At 33.5% G+C, this 27,370-nt stretch overlaps 1 protein-coding gene across 37 annotated transcripts in view; it reads left to right on the top strand.

Annotated features, from left to right (window-relative positions):
• The window catches only part of STXBP5L (syntaxin binding protein 5L), a 325,816-nt gene that overhangs the window by 227,220 nt on the left and 71,226 nt on the right, over positions 1 to 27,370 (top strand). For 11 of the 37 annotated variants that reach the window (XM_021070297.2, XM_021070296.2, XM_084991100.1 and 8 more), the window contains 3 exons: positions 2,640 to 2,791; positions 19,745 to 19,810; positions 25,643 to 25,735. In XM_021070297.2, coding sequence (XP_020925956.1) covers positions 2,640 to 2,791; positions 19,745 to 19,810; positions 25,643 to 25,735 — 311 coding nt within the window. Of the gene's footprint in view, positions 1 to 2,639; positions 2,792 to 5,019; positions 5,092 to 19,744; positions 19,811 to 25,642; positions 25,736 to 27,370 lie in introns of all 37 variants that reach the window. The other 26 variants (XM_021070292.2, XM_021070290.2, XM_084991090.1 and 23 more) reach the window with 3 other exon arrangements.

Below are 27,370 nucleotides of genomic sequence, written 5' to 3'. Positions count from 1 at the left end.
CTTTAGGTTTATTGTTATAATTAAATTTGGCTATCATTTTGCTGTTTGGGCTATTATTTCTTCAGATTTGTTTTCTACTGATCTTCTTTTTTGAAACTCCAATTATATTTATTGTAGTCTACTCAATTTTTTTCCCAGGAGTTAGTAATGCTTTGTGGTTTTATAGGTTTTTTTTTTCTCTCATGTTTCATTTTGTAAGACTTAGATTGCTTTTTATTCCAAGTTCACTATTCTCTTCTATAATATTTCATTTTCAGATAATTTTTCATTTCAGGTATATTTTTATCTCTAGAAATTTGAGTCTTTTTAAGATCTTCCATTTCTCACTTTATCACAACCACATTTTCCTCAGCCTCTTTGAATATCTGGAATATACTTTTCAAAACATTTTTAATATCCTTGTCTACAAATTTTATGTTTTACTTCCAGATATGTTTCCATCATTTTTTCCCCTGTGGTTATCAGTCTTTTTTCTTGATTCTTTCTTTGCCTGTTACTTTTCATATAGCTGACATTGTGAATTTCACATTTATATTTTGTTGGATTCTTTTCAGTATATAATTTTCTGGAAAGCACTTATGTTACTTCGAATCATTCGAGTGGGTTCAGAAAAGCCTTTAGTTTATGGCTAATTTGTTAGAGGTACTGAAGTGACACCCTTATGTCTGCTTTCTCATGTATTAGGAGATCTCAGTAGTTTGGCTTGCATGAAATATTATCCGGCTTGCATGAGCTCTGGGAATTGTTCTGCTTTATCTTTTTGGTGATTTGCTCCCAAGCCTGGGGTAGTTTGTTCACATATATGCACAAATCAGTACTAAGACACAATCTCAAGAGGACCATTCTGTTAATCTCTGATGTATTCTATCTGTGCAGCTCTCTCTTCTCTCTAGTATTTTGTGTCATAAATTTAACTGCTTTTGCAGCATCAGCCTCTGAGCTCTGTCTCTTCAGATCAGAAATATTACTGATCTTTCCTTGACTTTTCGTTTCTTGTGCTCTAGCCTGGGAAATCTCTCCATTCACTAAGCTAGAACACTTAACTAGACTACCTCAAGTTTGCTTTTATGCTTCTTTCATCTTATTCCATGTTGACTGTTGAACACTATGTGAAAACTGTTGTTTAATATATTTTGTTCAGCGTTCTAGTTGTTTAAGGTAGGAAATTAAATCCAGTTAAGTATCTTTACTGACTTTTCAACAACCACTGCCTGCCCCCCTCAAACCTAAGATACAACTTTCTAGCATTCTTCCTTTTATTTCAAAAATAAAAATAACTTTTGTTTGATGTCATACATTCTATGTTTTTTCTCTTCTCAGTATTGCATTTGGGAACTCTATCATCCTTGTAAGCAGAAGTAATTAACTATATTTTAACATAAAAAGCTTAGAGATGTTGATTTGCTATAATATGTAATATATATAATATTGCACTTATAATAATAATAAGATAAATTCTACTTTGTGTGGACACTTTTCAAAGTACTTTCTAATTTGATGTTCATAAAAGTCTTGTGAATGAGATAAATCTAGCATTGTAATTCTCATTACAAAGTAAAGAAACTAAGGCCTCATTAATATTCATAATATTCATTAATTTTTCTTAGTCATATAACCTATAAGTAAGGGTGTCTTCTAACTTTTATAACAATGTTTTTCCCAGTTTCCAGAGTCTGTCTTACTGGAAACTGAAGAACTTTATGTAAAATAGCCAAACATAGTGTGGTAGAACTGTTAATTTCTTATGAAGAAGGCAAGGTGGTGGAGTTGAAAGAACTAGATTGTGAGTAAGCAGATGATTTATCAACCAGATTCAATCTAAGAATAAAACATCTTGGAACTTATATAAAATGAGAAAAACAACTTTCATACAACTAGTGTATATTTAGTTTAGGAAGCAAAAAGCACAGATTTGCAATTGAGCAGAGGACATGTTGTAAATGGAGAAAAGAGTTTAGTGTATGCCAATGGTTAAGATGACCGAAATGCTTACTTAGGAGAGCTGTTTTAATTTTTCAGATTTAGTTGAGAAATTAATCAAATGGCCTTTGTCTTTTAATAAGCGGAACAAAAATAAAGAACAAAAGATTAATTTTTAATTTTTGTGAATATAAGTTACATCCCTGTTCATATGTACCATGGTATCAAAACCTTAGGTATATGAAGTTAATTTTTATGTAAAATTTTGTGTTGCATATATACTCTGTTTTAAGAAGAGGACTCATTTGGAATGTAATAATTACAATTTTATCTGTAAAAGGAATCTAATTGCATAGTAAGCCTCTGTAGCTATTAAAGTGTCACATTTCTTGATCTATTTCCCTCTTTGTAGCAAATTTTATGTGATTTTTTCTATAAAAACATAAAACTAAGTTAAAGAGCTAATTGAGTAATCACTATTTACATAACACATTTATAATTAAACATAATTACAGATCATTCCTGCTTTTTGCAGCCATGGCTATGACAAGGTTAACATAGCCTATGTATAGGCACAGTATCCTTCCTGACTACACCAGTCACTGCCTGCCCTCCCCAACCCTAAGGTTTATTTCCCAATAATCTTATTTTTTAACTCAAAGATAAAAATAATAATGATTGGTGTGATACATTCTAGTTGCATTTTTTTTTTCTCTCAGAGTTGCATTTGGGAACTGCAATGGGTTGGCTGTGGTGGATTTTATACAGAAGACAGTACTGTTAAGCATGGGGACCATTGACCTATATAGATCAAGTGACCTATATCAACGACAACCACGGTCTCCTCGAAAAAACAAGCAGTTCATTGCAGGTAGGAAATAAAAGAGATGGTTATGAACTTGAGCAGTTCACTTGTTTCCTAACCTTTAGATTTCTTGTCTTTCTTCTGTGATGCTATTCAAATGTACAGCAATATAAAGTCAACATAATTTACAATCCTATGTAAGTAAAATTGGGTAGAAACATAGTGAGACTATTTGAAAGGGTAAAGGAGGTGTGTAAATTTCAATTTGCTATTAAAGTTAGGAAGCATCTCAAGTTTCTTTAATTGAATTACTAATAAATAACAGAAAATGGGAAGTTATTAAGTATGAAAATAAGAAGCTATTAAACATAAAAATCCTAAGAAAATCAGGCTCTCGTGTTGAAAAAATTGCTTGCATTTGTCGTGTTAAACAGGATAATTTTTCATCTAATATAACTTTAAAAATATAAGGTCATCCACTACTTTAAATTTTTAAAATTAACTCCATATTTTAGCTGTCACCCTTCTTTGTTGGATGGTGATTCTTAGAGGTATTTTCACAAATGCAATTAACATTATTAGTCAACATTTTAAAATGCTATAAAAGGATATTTTATTGACAGGACTAGTTATAAGAGAAAAATATATAAGGTTACTAGAATATAAGCCAAAATGCTTTCTATATAAAATGTCAAACTGTGATATGCCAAGTTATCCAAAGTTTTACTGAAATTTCAGTATATATCCAAATAACTGGTTTGTAAACATTGCCAAAATTTTGTATATTTTCTGTCCACTAACATAGTTTATAGTTGATTTAAAAAAATTGGTTGAGCTAAAAGTTTTGCAGATGGAAATGCATCTATAGTACTGTGTGTTATTTTTTAGACAGTTCTTTAAATTTTCAAGTTTTTAAAAATAATCTATTGACTATTGACATCTTTACTAAAGATTATATTAAAGTGAAAAGAATATGTGGTAGAGGTGTTATTTTCAAAATAGCAAGTGTGCCAAATTTAACATCTGAATGTGATAATAAAGGAAGTTTCCTTTTGGACTAAAGAAAATTGCTCCATATACTGAAATTCTTCCTTCTTGTTGATCTTTCTTTTGTAAACCTCAAACCTTTCCAAATTGCTAGTTTAGATCCTTTTCAGGAACATACAAATTCTTTTTCAGAGCATGGAATTTCTTTGTTTTTTATTAGGGATCTCAATTTTTAGCAATATTTTAAGAGTGCTGGAAATTTAAAAATTATACAAGTCCTGCTTCTACCACCAATGGGTTTTGAAAGAAAGGCAGAATAAGGGAAATTGTGCATGTGCATACCATAAGATTCCTTCATTATTGAGACAGAGAAGTTTGATTTTTGAAAGTTTGTGGACTTTTGGTAGAAAGATGTCTGGGGATAGTAGGCACTGTTTACATGCTGAAAACAGCAATTCATTCAGAAAAGCTGTGGATCCTAAGACAGCATCTAAGTTACTTGGTGGATATACACAATGAGGTGACAAAAGTTTATATTTTGACAGAGGAATTACAGCTGCTATTTAACTTAATTTAAACTTACTGAGCCTCTAAAATTATGATTAGAGCTAAGATTTTTAATGATTTTAAAAGTAGGAAAAACTGATGAAGTTGTAAAGTCTGCTTATATTTGGTACATGTAGTGGGTACTTTATGTTATTAAAAAAAATAAAGTAAAATTTCATGGAGTTCCCCTGTGGTTCAATGGAATCAGCCATGTCTCTGCAGCAACCAGGATGCAGGTTCAATCCTGGCCCAGCATAGTGGGTTAAAGAATCTGGTGGTGCTGCTGCTGCGATGTAGGTCACAACTGCAACTCTGATCCCTGGCTGGGGAACTCCATGTACTGCAGGGTGGCCAAAAAAAGTAAAAGAAAAAAAACAAAAATGAAAACAAACCTAAGATCTCTAAGCTTTCTTTGTAATACTGAAGCTTAAGACAGTCGTTTTTGTATTTATGAGGTGACATACATAATCTTTATAAGCCAAATAAGTTTACTGTGTGAAAAAGCTTCTAAGAGTAATATGCCATCTATTTTTATATTTGAGTGAATAAAATTAATACAGCATTCTCATCATTCATCTTTCACCTCTTACTTTCTAATTTATTTTTTAATATCTCCTCTAATTTGATTACCTAAACTTGCTGCAATTTCTTCATCTTGGCTGTTCTAGATTCTGGTATGATATCACTTCCTTTCACTTTAGACTATTTTTCTCTCTTTCTTCTGCCTGCTGCTGATGCTGGTGTTCTGGCATGTTCCAAAGACAACTTTTGCATGCGTGGCCTGTCTAACTTTTATCCTGATTTAACGAAACGGATCCGTACTTCCTATCAGAGTAAGTTCTATAAAGGTTAGGCAATTAGCTTTTTTAAGTCACAATGCTTGGGTTAAATCCATATGTCTGTGCTCAGTAATGTGTTTATTTTTAAACACATTCAGCATGCATGCAAATTTTTTGTTTTGTTATGGAATTGCAACTGATAATTTTAATAAAAATATACAAATATTTCAAATAATTATTGTCATATACCCATTTATTCATATTCATTGTTTCAGTGTTTATTTCAAACCATGCATACCATGTTCTATTAGTCAAAGAGTCATTGTCTTGTGTTTAGAGGAAGAAGAGCTACAGTTTCCTTGTAAATAAAAAGCTTGATATTCTAGTATCAATAATAATTGAATGCTTATTTTGGAAACCTTGTGCCTTTGGCATTTTAGAAAATATTTTAGGGCCACAATATTTGCTTTTTATAATGTAATTAGATTTCTTAGAGTTAGCTAAATATTCCTAATTTTTCATACTTCTTATTAAAATAGAATACACATATACACAGTTCTATAGTGATTTCAGGAACCCAGTAAAACTGGGGTATTAATATGATAAAATAGTAATATTAATATTTACCATGATAGCAAATGCAAATCTGAAGATGGTAGAGTAAGATATTTTTAAAAATGGTGCAGAAAGAGTAGAGCGTATGCTTGGAGGTACGGATGATACTAGTGATGTTACAGGTGAGTATTTACTGACATGAGAAGATATGTATATTAATCAATATGTTATGTTTAAAAAGAAGGTCGGTGGACAATGCATTTAAGATGTGTAAAATATACAAATATGTACACACATATGTTGTTTGCATCCTGAATTTCTTCAGACCTCACCTCACCAGCTTTGTAGATATTTAATGGTATCACATCACTTATAAAAACCTAAAACTTTGTGTTCCACTAGCAAAAGGAAATCATTCACTGTGAAATCCTTAAAATTTTTCTGGGAGTGCCCAGAGGGTGACTTATTTTTGCTCAGAAGTATTCTCTAGTTTTCTATTCTAGCAGAACACCCCTTTTTGGGGTGCTTCTCACTGCCTTTGCTCTTGGTCCCTTGTAATAGAACACTGATAACTAGATTGGCTTCTGCTGTAACTAAAACAGAAACTTTTAGACAGTATGATAATATTTCTTGACACTTGAAAATTGTATGAAATTTTAGTTTCCATAAATAAAATTTCATAAACTTTTATTGGAACACAGCCACACTGATTCATTTACATATTGTCTATGGCTGCTTACAAACTACAATGGCAGATTTGAGTAGTTGCAACAGAAATCATGTGGCCCCATGAGACCTAAATATTTGCTCTCTTGCTCTTTTCATAAAATATCTGTGGACCCCTGACCTATACTATTCTTTGTTACCCATCCTTTGCCACATAAAAGGTTTCAGTCAAAATCTTTCCTGGAAATAATCTCCAGGTGGTTTAGCACACAACGCTAGACTTCTAAATCCTAGTTTAGCCTTTTATACGTGGAATATCCCTCTCCCCAGTGTGTGTGTGTGTGTGTGTGTGTGTGTGTGTGTGAGAGAGAGAGAGAGAGAGAGAGAATGTATCCCTCTATACAGATAGAAAAAGTTCTTGAACATGAGATTGTAGATTGTAGATTTTATAAATTTCTTTTAGTTTTAATGTATTTATGCTATTTATGCTATTTCTATAATGAATGTGTAATGCTTTTTAAGTAATTAGGATAAGAAATTAAGAAATTTAAGAAATTAGGATAAGAAGCAGAAGCAGGAGTTCCTGTTGTGGCGCAGTGGTTAATGAATCCGACTAGGACCCATGAGGTTGCGGGTTCGATCTCCTGCCCTTGCTCAGTGGGTTAAGGACCCGGCGTTGCTGTGAGCTGTGGTGGTAGGTTGCAGACGCGGCTGGGATCCTGCGTTGCTGTGGCTCTGGTGCAGGCCGGCAGCTACAGCTCCAATTAGACCCCTAGCCTGGGAACCTCCACATGCCGCAAGAGTGGCCCTAGAAACGGCAAAAAGACCAAAAAAAAAAAAAAAAAAAAAGAAGCAGCAGAAGCAAGCTCTTAATCTAAATTCTGCTGCATCAACCATGACATAAAGGTTAAAAAGTTCTGAAATGTGTTCATTTGCCTTTGATTACTTCAGTAATTTTACGCCTTCTGTATAAAAAAAAAGCCAAGATTTTAAACCTTCATTCAGGGTACTCTAAAATATAAATCTTATCTGCATCTCCAAATGAACTTTCTATTACTCCTATAAAAAACACTCCAGGGTATATTTCTTACTACTCTTATAATTTACTTATATCATCCTTTCTCTGGAAACTCTCTCATTAGATTTCAATCCTTACAGTAAAACTTTCCAGCTACCATCAGAGCCCTTTGTGCCAGTTCCTTAATTTAAATGTCTGCAGTGCCTACAGTGTACAGGCTTGTACACAGTAGTGTCTGAACCATTTAGTTGGTATTTAGCCTAGGTTTTTTTTGTATTATTTATGCATATGATCTACCCTTATAAATACATGATAAAAACCTAAGATCATATCTAAAATTCTTACTATCCTCTACACCCAGCCCATGTATGAGTTCAGCAAGTCAATGACGATGGTAGTGTGATAAAGAGAATGATTACAGACAATTTCACTCACATGAACAGCCAGGAGACTTTTCAAATTTGACAAATGAAAGCAGAAATAGTTTGTGTACTTACTGGGTTACCAGGAGATTCGCAACAGAAATCATAGTTTCTTCTAAACAAAGAAAGTGCCAAGATTTTAGAAGGCCGTAAAGAGATGCATCATATCTTTCTCTATATCTTTCACCATTGGGCTCCTTGGGCGCTCAGACAAGACCTGGATTTGAAATCAGTTTCTTAAATTCTTTTCTTAATAATCAATATCATATATCTTGATTGATTCTTAAATGATTTGAAGGTATATTCTAGCATTTTCTTTTAAAATTTTATAAAAGTATAGCTTTAAATTTATCTATTGGCTCACTTAACCTGTTAACATTTCTACAGTTTTGTTTTATTATAAGAAAGACTTACAGCCTTTTCATGAATTGTTTACTAGCTTTCAGAAGATGTATGTGCATTGTCCCTATTTGGTGAAACATAGCTCAGTTCCATTGAATGTCTATTTTGTTCTGGGTTTGTACCTGGCAGTTTGACTCAGTGTTATATTATTTAATGGTCATTATAACTCTTTGAGCCATATATTTAATAGTAAATTCTTCTATAGATGAAAAAATTAAAGTTGAAAGAGATTAAATTAGTTTCTCAAAGTCACACAGAATAGTGGGAGAATACATTGGGAAATTTTGGAGAGAAAATAACTAAAAAAGAAACAGATTTTAAAAATGAAAAATAAAAATCTGAAATCAAAAGTTCATAGTATCAATTTGACAGTATATTGTACAGCCATAGAAAGTATCAGTAGAATTGACTAAGTCAATAGAAATGATCAAACAAAAGTAGAGTTTTGTTTTGTTTTTAGGGTTAACAAAAGCTAAATGAACATCAGTAACCTATGGCTGAAATTTTTTCTGAATTTGATGAAAAACATGAACTCTAAGATCCAAGAAGCTCAGAAAACCCTAAACTAGAAAAATATAAAAAAACTATACATAAGACTTCATAGTAAAACTGTCAAAACCAATGTCAGAGAAAATCTTAACAATTAGTAAATAAACTTTCACACAGAGTACCAATGATATGAATATTGAGTGAATTTTTCACTAGATATAATTGAAGACAGAAAACAAGACAATGACATCCTTTAAGTGCTAAAGAAAAAGTAACTGTAAATACAGAATTCCATGTCTAGCAAAAATATTTTTAGGAGTTCCCATTGTATTTCGGCAGTAACAAAGCTGACTAAATATCCATGAGGACGCAGGTTTGATCCCTGGCTTTACTCAGTGGATTAAGGATCTGGCGTTGCTGTGAGCTGTGGTGCAGTTCGCAGATGTAGCTCAGATCCAGTGTTGCTGTGGCTGTGCCATAGGCCAGCCACTGCAGTTCCAATTTGATCCCTAGCCTGGGAACCTCCATGTGCCACAGGTACGACCCTAAAAAGCATCATCATCGTCATAATAATAATAGTGTATATATATGTTAAAAAAATTGTCATAAGCAAATTTGTACTTTAAAAGTGGTAAAACTGTTTTTAAGGCTGAAGGAAAATAATACTATATGGAGATTTAGATACACAGTAAGAATGAAGTGCACTGGAAATAATAAATGTATGGGTAAATATAAAAGATTATTTTCTTATATTAAAATCTTTAAAAGTTATTTTTTTTAATTAAAAACAAACTATATTATGGGGTTTACAACATATAGAAGAAAAATATATGACAGCAATAGCAAAGAATAGGAGGGAGGTAAAGAGATTTATATTGTTGTAAGTTTCATTATAAGAGAAATTATGCAAAAATGATTAAAGGTAGATTGTGATTAGTTATAAATGCATATTATATATCCTTAGAACTACTAAAAAGTGAAACAGGTGTTTAATAGTCAAAGAACATAAAATGGAATACTAAAAAAATATTTGATTTTCTTAAAACAGTGTGAAAAGAACAGAGGGGACAAATTGAAATAAATAGGAAGGTGATAGATATAAACTTAATTCCATCAGTGATTATATCTAAATGTAAGTGAAGAAAACATCCCTCCTCTCCCCCTCAAAGGGGCAGAGATTGTAAGACAAGACAGAAAAAAAAAAAATCCAACTATACCCTGTTTATAGGACTTGTACTTTTTTCTATAAAAAAATTTTAGAAATTCTGTAATTTTGATTTGTATGAGATGAACTTTAATTATAAAAATACAAAACAGATTAAACATAAAAAAGGGAAAAAGAATTCCATCAAGACACTACCCCAAGAAAGGTTCATTTGTGCCATATATTAGATTCCAGCTATAAGTAGTACAGTAGAAAATTAACAGAACACTGTATACCAGCTATAATAGAAAAAAAAATTATTATACAACCCCCCCAAAAAAGATACTACCTGAGAAAGCTATATTATAAGATGAAGGAGACTTCAAGACGAGTTAGAGAAGCAGTTCAAAATTATAAAAGAGTTGCTTTATTAGGAAGATATAAAAATCACATACTTGTATAACCTAATAAGGAATATTAAAAATGTATAAAGCAAAAATTGTCAAAGCTAAAGAATGAAATAAATAATCTACAATTATAGCTGTGGATTCATAATTTCTCCTTAGTGACTGATGGAACAAATAGACCAAAACTGGTAAGGCTATGAAAAACTTAAGCAACTCTTTTAACCAAATTAACCTACATAAATCAGCACCCATGCCATACAAATTAAAATATGCATTTTTTTTCAAGTAGACATGGAACATTCACAAATATAGACTGAGTAATGAAACAAGTTATAATGAATCATAATTAAAATAAGGCAGAATATATTCTCTGATCATAAAAGAAATTAAATTAGAAATCAATAACAGAAATATGTCTTTAAATCCCCAAATATTTTAAAATTAAGAATTGCTCATGACTTAAAAAAGAAATCACCCGGGAATTTTTAAAAATATTTTTTGGAGTTCCCATCATGGTGCAGTGGAAATGAATCCAACTAGGAACCATGAGGTTGCAGTTCAATCCCCAGCCTTGCTCAGTGGGTTAAGGATCCAGCATTGCCATGAGCTGTGGTGTAGGTCACAGACGTGGCTCAGATCTGGTGTTGCTGTGGTTGTGGTGTAGGCTGGCAGCTACACCCCTAGCCTGGGAACCTCCATGTGCTGCAGATGTGGCCCTCAAAAAGACAAAAAAAAAAAAATTTAACTTAGTGGAAATCTAAACACAAAATATCAAAATTTGTGAGAGTTGTTAAAGTAGTACGTGCCTGAAGGAAAATTTAGTACATTAAAGGCTTAAGTTAGAAAAAAAAGAAAGATCTCAAATCAATAAACTTCTTTGTTAAAACACTGAAAAAAGAACAGTGGAACTCTAAAAAAGGAAGGAAATTAAGATTGGAAATCAGTGAAATAGAGAGCAAATGATAGAGTCGATCAACAAAACCATAAGATAATTCTTTTTAAAAAATTGCTAAGATCTATAAAACCCTAGCAAGACTAATAAAGAAGAAAAAATGTAAGTAACCATACCAGGAATGAAAAAGGGAGCATCACTATGTATCCTATAGATATCAAAGATTAAAAATATTAAAGTAAGATCATGAACAACTTTGTCTATAAATTGACAAGATAGATGAAATTAAGAGATTTCTTTAAAAAATTACAAAAACTGGCATCAAACACATTGGAAAATACAAATAGATTCCTATGTCTTAAAAAAATTTCTATTCAGAGTTTAATATCCATAGGAAAGAAAACTGCAGGCCTCAAATGGCTTCACTGATTAGTTCTATAAAACATTTAAGGAAAAAGCAACATTATTATGCAAACAGTTTTAATGATAGAAAAAAAGAGGGCACTCTTCCCAACTGGTTCTTTGAGGCCAGCACAATTTTGAAAAACAAAACCTGGCAAAGACAGTAACTTAAGGGAAAGTCAGGCCAGTCCCACTTATGAACATGAATGTAAAAGTCATAAATAACATATTAGCAAGTGGAAGACAAATATATGTAAGAAAGATAAAAACATAATCAGGTGGATTTATTCCAGGAATATAAATTTAATATTAAAAAAATGCAACACACTTGATTAACATAATAAAGGAGAACAGAATACAGTCATTGCAATACATGCAAAAGTTGTCATGATTTGACATTTATGATAAAAATCCTCAGAAAACCAGAAATAGAATATAGCCTCAAATGAATAAAGCCCATCTATTAAAAACACACAAATGACAATAATTATGAAAAACTGAAATATTGAATACTTTTCCACTAAAATTGGCAACAAGGGAATGATGTCCACTCTCATCATCTTTGTTCAACATTGTACTTGATTTAAGTAAGGGCAAAAAGCAAGCTAAAAAACCAGTTTGTATAAAGATTAGAAAATATTAAAACATTTTATTTGCCAGTGATATTATGGAATATTTAGGAAACCCAAAAAAATCTATTAAAAATCTACAAAAACAATATGTGAACTTTGCAACATTGAAGAATACAAGCCAGTATACAAAATTGATTATATTTATATATAATAGCAGCAAACAATTGAGAAATGTATTTATTTTTAAATGCCCTATACTGGATAGATTTTCAGCTAGCAACCCAAGAAGCATCATAGACACATTTTCCAGAGATAAAGCATAGCTAGTGAAGAGTACTTTTTAAAAAAACAATCACCTAAAGTCTCTGGAAATTGTCCTAAGAGGACACAGAAGATGAGGAAACATTTATTCAAGGAAATCTAATGAAACTTGGTAAAAAGTGACAGTTTGTGGATATGAGCCACAGCTTGCCCTATAGCTCTCCTACCTTCAGGCTTGCAGTAATTCTCATCCCGCCCTCCAAGGTGAAAAGTCCAAATTCCTGGTGAGTGTGGGCAAGATGTCAGAGGCTCCCTGCCAATTCCATTCTAATAGGACAAAAAGTCTACTCTAGATATGGCAAGTCAAAAATGCTGAGGTCCTGATTGTTTCCACCCTAGCCCGCTCATAGGGCAGAGGTTTCATGCCAAAAAGCAAACAAGAATATGTCAAGCTGAGTAGATCAGAGCTTACCACCCCTGCTCATGGCCCAGACTAGAGACTCAAAGGTATTGTCCAGGGGAAGAGTTGAGTCTCCAAGAACATTGAACTCTGAAGCTCTCTCCAAAGGAACTAGCTTTTTATTTGAAACACAATTTGGGAAGTTTGAGCCTAAAAATGCCCCGAAACCAATGAAGAATTTAATGAAGACAAAAATGAGTTAGGTAGCTTAATTAAAAGAAACTAGCTAAACCATAAATGAGCTGGTTCAGAAGAGAGAACCAAGAAGAGGCAGCTAAGAAGACTTCTGGGATTTGAACAGACCTCAGAGACTGACATCAAATATGACTCCTGCCCAAATATAATGTTGAATAATATATGTCCTAGGGTGTTCTCTAAAATAACAGAGTAATCACTTGGCTCTAATTTTGCTATCTAACAACTGGAAATGATATCAACAGAGGCATACTGCTTGCCAGAGAGATCAGGAAAAAGATAAGAGAGAAACCTGCTAAAATCACTGCTATCAAAGAGTGATTGTATATGCAATGAAGGCTGCACACTGAGAAGCAACATCAAATTCTTTGCAATGTAAAGAAAACAATCTTTACTAAACAAAGAAATAAGTGGATTACAACCATAAAAACCAGAAAGGAGGAGGGAAGGAAATCAGGAATCAGTATCCAGAATTGCTATATTGCTTAAAATGTCCAGCTAACAACAAAATATTATGAGACATGTGAAGAAACAGGAAAGTGTGACCCATTGCCAAGAAAAAAAGCAAAGCAACAGATAATGCCTCTGAGAGGGCCCAGATGTTAGATTTAACAAAGACCTCACAGCAGCTATTAAAAATATGTTTAAAGAACTAAAAGATACAAAGCTTGAAGCTATAAGGGAAACTATGATGATAATGTCTCATCAAATAAAGAATATCAACAGAGATGGAAGTCATAAAAAGAACCAGATGGAACTATTTTGTACCATGCACAATAATTAATTCAAAATGGATTAATATCTTGAATGTAAGATCTGAAACCAACAAATACCTAGAAGAAAACATAGGTGGTAAGCTCCATGACATGAGTATTGGAAGTGATTTTTTAGATTTGACACCAAAAGCAAAGACAACAAAATAAAAAATAAATGTGATTACATCAAACTAAAATGCTTCTCAACACCAAAGGAAACCATCAACAAAGTGAAAAAGCAATCTACTGAATGGTAAAAGTTATTTGCAAATCATATATCTGATAATGATTAATATCTAAAATATATTTTAAAACTTATACAACTCAACAGCAAATAAAATGATTTTTAAAATGGGCAGGAGATCTGAATAGAAACTTTTCCAAAAAAGACATATAGATAGCCAACAGCTAGAAGAAAACATGCATAATAGCAGTAATCATCGGAGAAATGCAAATCAAAACTACAATGAGAAATTACCTTAGACCTGTTGGAATAGCTATTATCAGAAAGACAAACAACAAATGCTGTTGAGAAAATGGATAAAAGGAAAACCTTGTGCATTGTTAGTGGAAATGTAAATTGATTCAGGCATTATGTTGAATAGTACAGAGGTTCCTCAAAAAATTAAAAACAGAACCATCATGTGATCTAGCAATTCCATTTTTGAATATCCAAGGAAAATGAAAACACTAACTCAAAAAGATATATACACTAATTCTTATTGCCTACTTATTTACAATAGCCAAGATATAAAAATAACCTAAGTGTCCATCAATAATGAATGGATAAAGAAAATATGCAATGGAATAGTATTCAGCTATTAAAAAAAGAAGGAAATCTTGTCATTTGTGACACCATGAATGGAACTTGAGGGCATTATACTAAGTGAAATAAGTCACACAGAGAACTGCAAATACTGTGTGGAATCATGTATATGTGGAATCTAAAAACAAACAACAACCACAAAAAACAAGCTTATAGATACAGAGAATAGAGGTTGCCAGAAGGAGAGTCAGTGGGTGACAGAGGTCAGGAAAAAAATGTAAATTCTGGTGTTGAAAAGTATATTAAGTATAGAAAATTTTAGTAAAATCACACATTTGGGCTGGCCAAAATAAGAATCAGCAAACTTGAAGGTAGATTGACAGAAATTATGCAGAAAAAAATTGCATAAAAATTAACAAACCCTTACAGAAGTGTAAGATACCTTAAATGAACCAATATGCCCATAGTAAGAGTTGTAGAATGAGGGAAGAGAGAAAAAGAAGCAAAAAAATATTCGAAGACATAATGGCTGAAAACTTCCAGAATTTGAAGAAGTCCAGGTAGGATAAAAGCAAAGATATTCACACTTAGACACATCATAGTAAAAATGCTGAAAGACAGAAGTATCAAAAGCAGTAACTGAAAAGTAACTTGACGCATACAAGGGAACTCCAAGAGAATATACTCAATGGAGGCCAGAAGGCTTTAGGCACATTTTCAAAGTTCTCAAAGGAAAAAACTATCAACCAAGAATCTTATATCCAACAAAATTATCTTTCAAAAAATGTAGGTGAAATAAAGATATTCCTAGAGAAATAAAAACATAATTTATTGGTAGTAAAGCCATCTTACAGGAAATAATAAAGGAAGTCCTCAGGCTGAAAGAAGGTGACACAGATGATAATTAAACTCCACATAAAGAAAAAAACACTGTTAGGGTAATTAAGTATAAAAAATATAATAGAGTAAATGTATTATTTTGTCTTCTCCTAATTGATTTAAATAGCAGTTTATGAAATAAACTATGTATCATTAGGTCTACAATATATAGAAATATAATATGTTTCCAAATAATAACACAAAAGAGGTAGGTGGGGGCAAAGTTGTATTTGACACCAGAGGGTGTATCAGAACAAATAAAGAGAGCCAGAAATGATAAATCAGGATAGTATACAAACTTTTTAAATATGTTTGTCCTCTTTTAATCTCCTGGCTTTTATAAAAAACATAAAACTACGTAAAGCAATAATTTTTTTTTTTGTCTTTTGTCTTTTCAGAGCTGCACCTGCATCATATGGAGGTTCCCAGGCTGGGGGTCTAATCGGAGTTGTTGCTGCTGGCCCATGCCAGAGCTATAGCAATGCCAGATCCTAGCTGCACCTGCGACCTACACCACAGCTCACGGCAACTCTGGATAGTTAACCCACCGAGTGAGGCCAGGTATCAAACCTGCAACTTCATGGTTCCTAGACAGATTCGTTTCTGCTGCACCACGACAGGAACTTCTAAAGCAGTAATTATAACAATATAATGTTGAGTTTGTAACACATATGGATGAAATATATGTACCAGCAATAGCATATAAAAGGGTAAGAGGAAATGGAGTTATAAGTGTAACATTTCTATATGTCGCTGGAATTGTTAGTATACATCTGAAGTAGATTCTGATAAAATGCATATGTTAAGTCTCAGTAACCACAAAGAGCTCCAAAAACACAGTGAAAAATTCATTAAAGAAATTTAACACATTAACTAGAAAATACATAATGCCAAAGTAGTAAGAAAGGATTAGAGGGGGTTTAAAATGAGACATATGGAAAACCTAAGTAAAATGACAGATGCAATCCAACTATATCAATATTTTTAAATGTGGATAAATTTAATAATCCAATTAAAAGATTGCTGGACTGGATTTTTAAATAAATCAAGATCCAATTCTATGCTGTCTGAAGGTAACAAAAAAAGATACAAGTAGATTGAAAGTAAAAGGATGAACTATTGCATTTGAAATGGATTAGCAATGAGATCCTGCTGTGTAGCACTGGGAACTATGTCTAGTTACTTATGATGAAGCATGATAATGTGAGAAAATAGAATGTATACATGTATGTGTAACTGGGTCACCATGCTGTACATAGAAAAATGTATTGGGGAAATAACAAAAATAAATAATTAAATTTTTTAAAAAAAGTAAAAGGATGGACGAGGTCACATCAACAGCAAACATAAGAAAACTGGAATAGCTCTAACATCAGACAAAATAGATTTTTTTTTTAGGGCTGCACCTGAGGCATATGGATGGTCCCAAGCTAGGTGTCAAAATCAGAGCTACAGCTGCTGGCCTACGCCAGAGCCACAGCAACGTGGGGTCCAAGTTGCAGCTGCAACCTACACCACAGTTCATGGCAATGCTGGATCCTTAACCCACTGAGAGAGGCCAGGGTCAAATCCACATCCTCATGCTTACTAACTAGTTGGACTAGTTTCCACTGAGTCACAATGGGAACTCCCAGACAAAATAGATTTTAAAGCAGAAAATTTACTGGACCAAAAAAGGACATTTAAAATGATAAATGGTCAATATATTAAGAAGATAGAACAATTATAAACATACGCACTTAACAACAGAGCTAAAAAGTACATGAAGTAAAGAGTTCCCGTCGTGGCACACCAGAAACGAATCAGACTAGGAACCATGAGGTTGCAGGTTCGATCTCTGGCCTTGCTCAATGGGTCTAGGATCCGGCGTTGCCGTGAACTGTGGTATAGGTTGCAGACGTGCCTCGGATCTGCATAGGCAGACGTGCTGTGGCTCTGGCATAGGCTGGCAGCTGTACCTCCAATTGGACCCCTAGCCTGGGAACCTCCACATGCCACGGGTGTGGCTCTAAAAAGAAAAAAAAAAAGTACATGAAGTAATATCTGACAGCAGAATCAAAGAGAGAAATACAGTTCAACAATAATTATTGGAAATTTTGATACTCCACTTTCAAATATTATATAAGAACTAAGCAGAAGGCCGAAAAGGAAATAGAAGACTTGAAAAGTGCCATGTACTATGAGACCTCTATATTCAAATCTACAGAAAGAAAATGTTTAAACATTATATAAATGGAAGAAGACTGAATATTTTTAAGCTGTCTATTCTACTATATTTACCAAGAGACTTATCACAATGCAATAATAATCTAGTATATCTTTTTGTAAAAATTGACAAACTGATTCTAAAATGTATACAGAGGAGTTCTCTGGCGGCTCAATAGGTTACAGATCTAGCATAGTCACTGCAATGGCTCTGGTCACTGCTGTGGCACAGGTTTGATCCCTTGGCCTGGGAACTTCCACATGCCATGAGCATAGGCAAAAAAAATAAAATAAAATAAATAAAATGTATATAGAAATGCAAAGAATCTGGAATAATTGAAACACTTTTATTTCACTACTTGATTTCAACATGTACTATAAACCTATATTAATTAGACAGTGTGATTGTCAAAAAAAGAAAAACAAATAAATGATTACAGAATAGATAATCCAGAAGTTGACCCACGCCTTTTCTTCTTTTTTGGCTGCAACCATGGCATGTGACAGTTCCTGGGCCAGGAATTGAACCTCAAACCTTCACAGAAGTGACCTGAGCTCCTGCAGTGACAATGCCAGATCCTTAACCCACTGTGCCACAAGAGGACTGGCCAGTTTATCTTTGACTAAAGCACTAATAAAAATCAATGAGGAAAGGAAAAAATCTTTTAATAAATAATAATGGAACAATTGGGAAACTATAAAGGGAAAAAATGGACCTTGATGAAAAATTAATTCAAGAATTATAATCCTGAAAATGAAAGCTAAAAATTTTTTAAGTTTCTGGGAGAAAACAAAGAATGGTATCTTCATTACTACAGGGTAAGCAACAACTACTTATACAGAAATAGAAAAAAATAAATAAAAGAAAAAGTTAATAAGTTTTTATTAAGGTAAATTAATTTTTGGCTCATCAAAAGACATTTTCATTAAGAAAATGGAAAGATAAGCTGAAGGAAAATATTCATAATACCTACTTATGACAAAAGACTCTTAACCAAAATATATAAAGAATTCAATTCAAGGTCTGCATTACTCAGTCCTGTAACTTTAAATAGTTTAAACTCTTTGAATTTACAGCTTCCTATTTAAAAATCATTAAGAGTTGGCGTAGGAGTTCCCATTGTGGCGCAGTGGTTAACGAATCTGACTAGGAACCATGAAGTTGCGGGTTTGATCCCTGGCGTTGTTTAGTGGGTTGAGGATCTGGTGTTGCCCGGAGCTGTGGTGTAGGTTGCAGACACAGCTTGGTTTCTGCATTGCTGCGGCTCTGGTGTGGGCCGGTGGCCACAGCTCCGATGAGACCTCTAGCTGGGAACTCCATATGCTGTGGGAAGCGGCTCTGGAAAAGGCAAAAAGACTGAAAAAAAAAAAAAAGACTTGGTATGGAGTGTCACAATAGATCTTTTCTAAAATTCTATTATTTTTTAACCTACAGTGAATTTATTGCTATTAATTATATAAAGAAGGGAAAGGAATATGAATAAAGATGGTTTGGGCAATTTATAATAGCTCTTAAATACCCCCTGGATATGGGGGTTTACATTAAAGTAGAAACTATGAATATTTATGAAGAAAATATATATGAAGCTCTCCAATAAGGGTAGGGAAACCATAAAGATAGTTTATGAATGCCGCAGGAATTCAGTCTGGCAGATAGTGGGAACTGCAAAATGTTTATTAATCTATTGTGTCTGTCCTTGTATCTGTCAAGAAAGTGACAAAAGAAAATAAGAAATATTAGAAATGAGAAAAACAGTGCTTAATATAAAAAGGAGTTTGAAACCATTGAACAAATCACTTAGTGTTTACCCCACACTCCCGCATTTTTATAAATAAGTGTAATATTTAAAAGTTGTAGCATCCTTTTAAAGCCCTTTTAAAAAGCCAATAACTATTCCTCTTGAAAGTCGAAGATTTGATGAGATCTTTTAAAAAATAGCCTCTAATTTATGTTGGTTTGTGTCTATTTTCAGATCAAAGTAGGTCATTTATTAAAATAGCTATTTCATGTGAAAAAAAGGGGGATTTTATAATCTTTTCTACCGCCATATTCAATTGTTATATGTTATTATTTTTTCTATATCATTGTTAAAATTTTTCAAAATAATTGTCATGAGCGTAGAAAAACTTTCACGGGGGGGGAACCCTTTTTAAACTAATAGAAATTAAGAATTATTTATTAAATGTTAGAAAAATTTATTCTTATTTCATTTTCAGGTTTAACTGAGCTGAATGACAGTCCAGTTCCCCTGGAACTTGAGCGCTGCAAGTCTCCCACTTCAGGTAAACATGAGGGGTAACTTTCAGGCTTCTGGCAATTCACTGCAGTAATCTACTACCTTATTTTCATAATTCTTGTAATGTGAAATTCATAATTTTAGTAATTAGGTATAATTTCACTTCTGAAAGTTAACCATAAGCAAATTCTATTCAAAATAAAGTTGAAATAAGTGTCCTAAAAATATTTTTGGCTTCCCCAAATGAAGATCAAAGGTATGTGTGCAATACTTTTAAAGATATTTTAAAGGAAGGTTATTTTGCAGATATATTAATAATGCTAAGTAAAAATCGGTAATATACAGAAACTCTGTCTTATAGCTAGAGTTGAATTAGTGGGAAATACATACACATGCAGGAGCATATGAAACCATCCCTTCGGATACAGTTTTGAAGCATGTATATTCATTGGCAAAGAAAAATGATAAAATAATATGTTGGAAGTAAAACATCAAGATAAAGTATGAGGCCATTAAAATATATTAAAAATATGAGTATAAATATTCTTGGGAATAAATCTTTAAAGTATGTGAAAAATATCGACAGTAGAAATTGTTGGATGGTGGCATTGTGAAGATTTGCTTATTTTTAAAATTTTTATTTATTTCATTTTTCTGTAATGTATGTATAATAATATGTAAATTTTAAGCACCAAATATATTAGGTAAATCTTTGACATTGAAATGTAGATCTGTTTCAGAGAGTATCAAGAATTACCATTTTTATTTAAATGATTTTATATTTAACTTAGTACACACTTATGAACATTTAGTAACTTCTTTATAAGGCAATGAGATTTTGACTTTTAGAATTCAATTAGAATTATGACATTTCTTTAATTTACTCCCTTGAGAGTTGTTAGTTGTTTATTTTTATTCTTCAGGAATGTGTGCTGAGAAGAATCTAGTTGTGTCCCACATAAATTTTTGTTTAAATCAAATGTAATCCATATTTTATTTCTTTCATTTTAAACACATTCTCATACATTAATTCTTTCTTTTGCATTCCCATTGGCACTCTCCTAATTTAGGTATTTAATACACCATACCTAGAATATCACAAAAATAGTCTAACAAGTATCTCTTATCCATCTCTCCCTCTTAGAATTCATTTTGCATATCATGTTGCAAAATTAACCTCCTTAAAGTATTACTTTGATATTTTCCTATGTCAGAAGTCTTCAATTAAAATACAATTCAACATCCTATATCAAATTTAAATAACCTCACTTTAAATTATCATCCATAATCTAAATTTGAATAGTGATACATTTAAAAGATTAAAACATCAAAAAGAAATAGGATAAAAAGATCTCCCTCCTATCCTTCCCCAGACATTGTCTCCATCCTCTTGAAAATCTAAACATTATTGTTAGTTTCTTGTTTTTCCTTCCAGAAAATTTGTGTTTGTAAATAAACCAAAAAGAATATACTTTTTTGATTTCTGTTTTATACCAAAGTAATATATTGCATTCATTTCACTGTACATTGCCTGTCTCACTTCACAGTGTATCTTACTTTCCATATCATTATATAAAGTATCTTCTCATTCTTATTTCCATTTATATGATATTGAATTGCATGGGTGTACTAAAATATATTTAATCATTTCACCAGTTAAAGGACACTTGGTTTAGTACCAATCTTTTTGCTGTGTCAAACAATGTTGCAGTGACTAACCATGGTACATGCCTCACTTTAAATGTGTGCATGTATACCTATTAGATAAGTTCCTAAAATTGAAATTGCTGGGTCAAAGAGTATATACTTGTTTAATCTTTATAGATACTCCCCATTTACCCTCCTTGGGGTTTGCAAAGTTTTATCTCCTTCCAGCAATAATATGCAAACACTGGTTAGGAGATAAAACTTTGCAAACCCCAAGGAGGGTAATTTTTTTTTATTTTTGCAAATCTATTTGGTACAAAGGATATGTCAATGCAGTTTCAACTTATCTCACATATTATAAGTGATGTTGAAAACTTTTCATATATTTAAGAGCTCTTTAAATATTTTTTGTAAATCATCTATCCATATACTTTGCGCATTTTCAGTTTTTTCTTTTCATGAGTAGTTCTGTTCATAAGTTAAAATTTTTCTTTTGTGACATTAGATCCAAATATTTTTCTCAATTTAACTTTTAACTTTGCTTATGGTATGTCTTACCTTAAAGCATTTTTTTTTAATCAGACATTGATCTTTTCTCTTCAAGACTTCTTTCTTTATACCCAACAATTTATTTATTTATTTTTATTGTCTTTTTGCTATTTCTTGGGCCGCTCCTGTGGCATATGGAGGTTCCCAGGCTAGGGGTCGAATCGGAGCTGTAGCCACCAGCCTACGCCAGAGCCACAGCAACACGGGATACGAGCCGCATCTGCAACCTACACCACAGCTCATGGCAACGCCGGATCCTTAATCCACTGAGCGAGGCCAAGGACCGAACCCGCAACCTCATGGTTCCTAGTCGGATTCGTTAACCACTGAGCCATGACGGGAACTCCTATACCCAACAATTTAAATACTATTGGTTATCTCCTTTATAAAGCTTTGATAGAATTCCCTGCCAAGTCATTTACCCGTTATAGTTAACTTATTTTGTGTATTTGCACTTTGCCTGAAAAGAAAAAATTATTATGAAAAATTTCTAAAAATTTACATATGCAGATTGAAAGCCTATCTTTCTTTAATTAGGCTAGCTAATAGTTGATTTTGCTGTTTATTTAAACCCAAACAATGGTTTTACTGTTTTTTGTTTGTTTAGTTTACTAATTTCTGCTTTTATTTTTATTAGTTCCCTCCTGCTTTACTTCATTTTATTTTTCACTTTTCAATTTTTGGTGTTAGATGCTTAATTTATTTGTATCTATTATTTCTTACATATTTATATAATTTAACAAGGCTAAATTTCCCTTTGGATGCTAAACATAAAATAGTTTGATGTATTATGATTGCATTAACAGTACTTTCTATATAGTAGACAATTTGTTTATATTTCTTTGACAGAGTTATTTAATGTAAATGCATAGCATTAGGTAGCTGTGTTACCTTATTAATCATATTATTTAAGTCTTTCATGTCTTAGGATTATTTGACTTTCAAAGATGGGGGAAAGGTGAATTAAAATATTTTATTAATAATGCGTTTCGGTCTATTTTTCCATGTATATGTACTGGTTTTTAACAGTATTCATGTGTAAATATGCAAAAATATATCCACAAGAGTACATCCTAAAAAAAAAAAAAAAGTACATCCTTTGCCAGTTAATCACCATTGTTCATTTCATACTGTGTCCATCACTGAATTCACCTTGTTTGCTATTAATACCACAACTGTTGCTTTTCTTATTTGTAAATTTTATTTTATACACCTTGGCCTTTCCTCTTTTAAGGTAAACTTTTTAAAACTGAGATGTACTATGTAAACATCAAAGTGCATAATTCTTAAGAGTTCAGGTTGATTAGTTTTTATAAATGAACATATTGTATAAACATATGAAGATCAAGATATAGAATAGAATGTTAACTAGAATCCCATACACCTCACTTATGCCCCTCTCAGCCACTAACCCCCACAAAGTACCCACTATTCTGACTTTTAAAATTTTTTTCTACAATTATGTATTTATTATTTATTCATCTACTTATTTTTTGGCTATGCCTGTGGCATGCAGAAGTTCCTGAGCCAGGAAGTGAATCTACACCACAGTAGTGACAACACCAGATCCTTAACTGTTAGACCACTAGGGAACTCCCTTACTATTCTGACTTTTATCATCATGGATTGGCTTTTTGGCTTTTGGACTTTCAGATGAATTGAATCATGCAGTATTTACTTTTTTATTTTTTAGGGCCGCACCCACAGCACATGGAGGTTCCCAGGCTAGGAGCTGAATCAGAGCTGCAGCTGTTGGCCTACACCACAGCCACAGCAACAAAGGATCCAAGCTGTGTCTGTGGCCTACACCACAGCTCACTGCAACGCGGATCCTTAACCCACTGATCAAACCTGCATTCTCATGGATACTATTCAGATTAATTTCCCATAATTCCCGTAATGCAGTGGTTCTCAAACTTAAGCATGTATCAAAATCATGTGAAGAGTTTATTAAAATAGATTGCTGAGACCAAGAGATTCTCATTCAATAAATCTGGAGTGGGGCCTGGTATTCTGCATTTCTAGCAAGTTCACAATGGTACTAATGCTTCTGGTCTTTGGACCACTGGAAAACCATGGCTCTATGAAACTTTTTTTTAATATTAATTGTTCAGTAGTTACTTCCCCTCTCAGTGTCTATTTTGGAATCTCAGACCCTCACACATTTAAGTCTGGTAAAACAGACTGAAACATTGACACGAATATCTCTGAATAAGAGAGATCAGAAATCAGGAAAGCCAATACTAGTGATCATTTTATAACTCTGCTTTTCTACACAAATCTTAAATGCCCTCTAGCCCAATAAACTCTAAGTAAAGTAGAGTGAAGTTTCAAACTATTAAATATTTCCTTGAGGATAATGGGAGAGAACAGAGTAGGGATTGGAAGCTGAAAGGATCCTAATGAACCAACCAGAATGCTGATATTCTCACTTCCACAATAACACAATCATTTCCTATTATTCATTCACCCCCAAGTATTTAACAAATAATTTTTAGTATCTACAGTTTCTAACCACTGAGAATATACTAATGAACAAAATAAACATACTCCATGCCAACTGGAACCAACAGTCAATCTGCAGAAACCACTATTAAAGTAGTAATTATACAAATTGTTAGTTGTTCTTCCTTAAAGCTGTGTAACCCATTCTTCACTTACCAGGTAAGATTGTGCAGTTTGTGTACTGCATAAATATTTTTCCCAGTGGGGTGAGCAGGCACTAACATCTGCCTAAACTCCACCTAGCTAGCACAGAAGTGCAAACTCCTAAAAGAAACATCCCCTTTTTCTTTAGGCAAAGAGTTGAAAACTAACCAAGCCTTCAACTGTAGGGTTATGTCTTCCCACAAGATGTACATTTTTCTAATTTGTCCTTCTTGAAGGTGTGCCTTAAAAAATCATTTTTCTTAGGTTAAGATCTTTTTCTGGGCTAGCATTAGGTCCTAACACTGCTCCTTCTGATACTGCCATCCATCCTCATGATTCTCACTGTTCACAATATACAATAGACTTATGCTACCAAGTGCAAGTGAAGACTAGGGTAATAGAAATATTTATCCTTAAAGATATCTTTATAAAAGATATCACAAAAGGGAGTTCCCGTCGTGGCGCAGTGGTTAACGAATCTGACTAGGAACCATGAGGTCGCGGGTTCGGTCCCTGCCCTTGCTCAGTGGGTTAACGATCCGGCGTTGCCGTGAGCTGTGGTGTAGGTTGCAGACGCGGCTCGGATCCCGCGTTGCTGTGGCCCTGGCGTAGGCCGGTGGCTACAGCTCCGATTGGACCCCTAGCCTGGGAACCTCCATATGCCGCGGAAGCGGCCCAAGAAATAACTAAAAAAAAAAAAAAAAAGATCTCACAAAAGCTAATGTCACAGAATACTGAAAAAGAAATAATCAACTCCGTTGTTCTCAAACCTGGGTTAGAACTAGGCCATATAGCCTCATTTGAATGCTCCTTTTGTGTGATTCTGCAAGTCTAGAACCCCATTACATCCTCAAAAGAAGAAAGCTTCTTCCTTCCAAAGAGTCCTCTGTTGGGGCAATACCAAAACACTGAGGTAAAGGCACAAAATAGACATCCTTCCAAATAATTATGAAATTCACCTCTAAGATAAAAATTCTTGGTTCATTTGGGCTAAAGAATTACATGCCAATAGTTTTTTATTCCCTTCCTTTAGGACTTGCTACCAGAACTCCTGAGGCAGCACCAGGCTTTTATAGGAATGAAATACCAGCTGTGAGACAGAGGAATCAAGTACATCACTTGCCAGGTGAAAGTGAAAATCTTGGTTATGAACAAAGAATTACTCATATCCCCACAATTTTCTAGACTTCACAATTTGTCTCAAGCGCTTTGTTCTTATTTGTTGTGCTGAAAACACAGGTCCCTCATGGTGGATGAAGGAAGACAAATTTCCCTGAAGCAATAGTTAAAACCATAGACATCAACTTCATGAGATGTAAAACAGGAATTCTCAGGCTTTTGTGAAGAATTTTGAAATGTTCCATAGAATTTTGGTAGTGGTATTTTCTACTCTAGACCTGGATAATTTCATCAGGCCTATAAGAAAATATGGAGTGTCCACCAGAGAATTCAGGGAAAACATAAGAGCCAAAAAGTAGAGTAGTTTTGTAAAAATTCTTCCTAATCTTCATAATACAATTAAAAATTTTCTAAGATCAGAAACAACTATGATTATCATGGAAACTCCACCAAAGAATTGCAGAAAAGGGGAGAAAGAGGCAACATTTTCTCTCAAAAATAGTGAGAAGAGGAGTTCCCGTCGTGGCGCAGTGGTTAACGAATCCGACTAGGAACCATGAGGTTGCGGGTTCGATCCCTGCCCTTGCTCAGTGGGTTAAGGATCTGTCGTTGCCTTGAGCTGTGGTGTAGGTTGCAGACTCGGCTCGGATCCCGCGTTGCTGTGGCTCTGGCGTAGGCCGGTGGCTACAGCTCCGATTCGACCCCTGGCCTGGGAACCTCCATATGCCACGGGAACAGCCCAAGAAATGGCAAAAAGACAAAAAAAAAAAAAAAAAAAAAAAAAAGTATATATATTTAAAAAATTTAAAAAAATAGAAGAAATAAAGATCCTATAAATTTTATGTGGAGTCACTGAATATTTGATGTCATTCATAGGAACCAAATCAGAATTAAACACAGTTGTACATCTTTCTTAAATTAGGCACTCATTATAAAATGTTTGTGGCTAGATTCACAACTTTAATTACCAGTGTTCTAGACCACAAATAAAGTCAGTGACCAAGGAACCTAAAAATAATTGTAACCCACAATTTTCCAGACAGTAGTTTTTTTCTTATATAATACAATACCCCTATGATATGCCTTTTTCTGAGGAGAAAACTCAAGCTCAGAGTAGTCAATTAAGTGGAGCTAGAATCTCATTGTAAAGTCTGAGCTTTCCCCCTGATTTTCATTAATAAAATGGAAACAAGTCTTTGTTAAAACACTGCTTTTTTTTGCTTTTTAGGGCCACACCTGCAGCATCATTGAAATTACATGACATCTAAACAGTGAGAAATTGCTGACATAAAAAATACAATGTTTTGGAGTTCCTGTCGTGGCTTAGCAGAAACAAATTCAACTAGGAACCATGAGGTTGAGGGTTCGATACCTGGCATCACTCAGTGTGTTAAGGATCTGGCGTTGCCATGAGCTATGGTGTAGGTCACCAAGGCAGCTCGGATCTGACATCGCTCTGGCTGTGGCATAGGCTGGCAGCTGTAGCTCCGATTGAACCCCTAGCCTGGGAACCTCCATATGCTGCAGGTGTGGCCCTAAAAAGCAAAAAAAAAAAAAAAAAAAGGCAGTGTTTTAACAAAAAAGTTCAAAAGAACTTAAATGTATTTTGCATGAAACATCAGAAGTACAGTTTACCAATTAA

The sequence above is a fragment of the Sus scrofa genome, chromosome 13 (assembly GCF_054392235.1).
Source record: "Sus scrofa isolate SSC_HxYL_T2T_F1_AM1 chromosome 13, Sscrofa_HxYL_maternal_Yorkshire_Landrace_v2.0, whole genome shotgun sequence".
In the NCBI taxonomy this organism is placed as follows: domain Eukaryota; kingdom Metazoa; phylum Chordata; class Mammalia; order Artiodactyla; family Suidae; genus Sus; species Sus scrofa.
The sequence above is the reverse complement of the archived record's forward strand: the minus strand, read 5'-3'. Positions and strand labels throughout refer to the sequence as shown.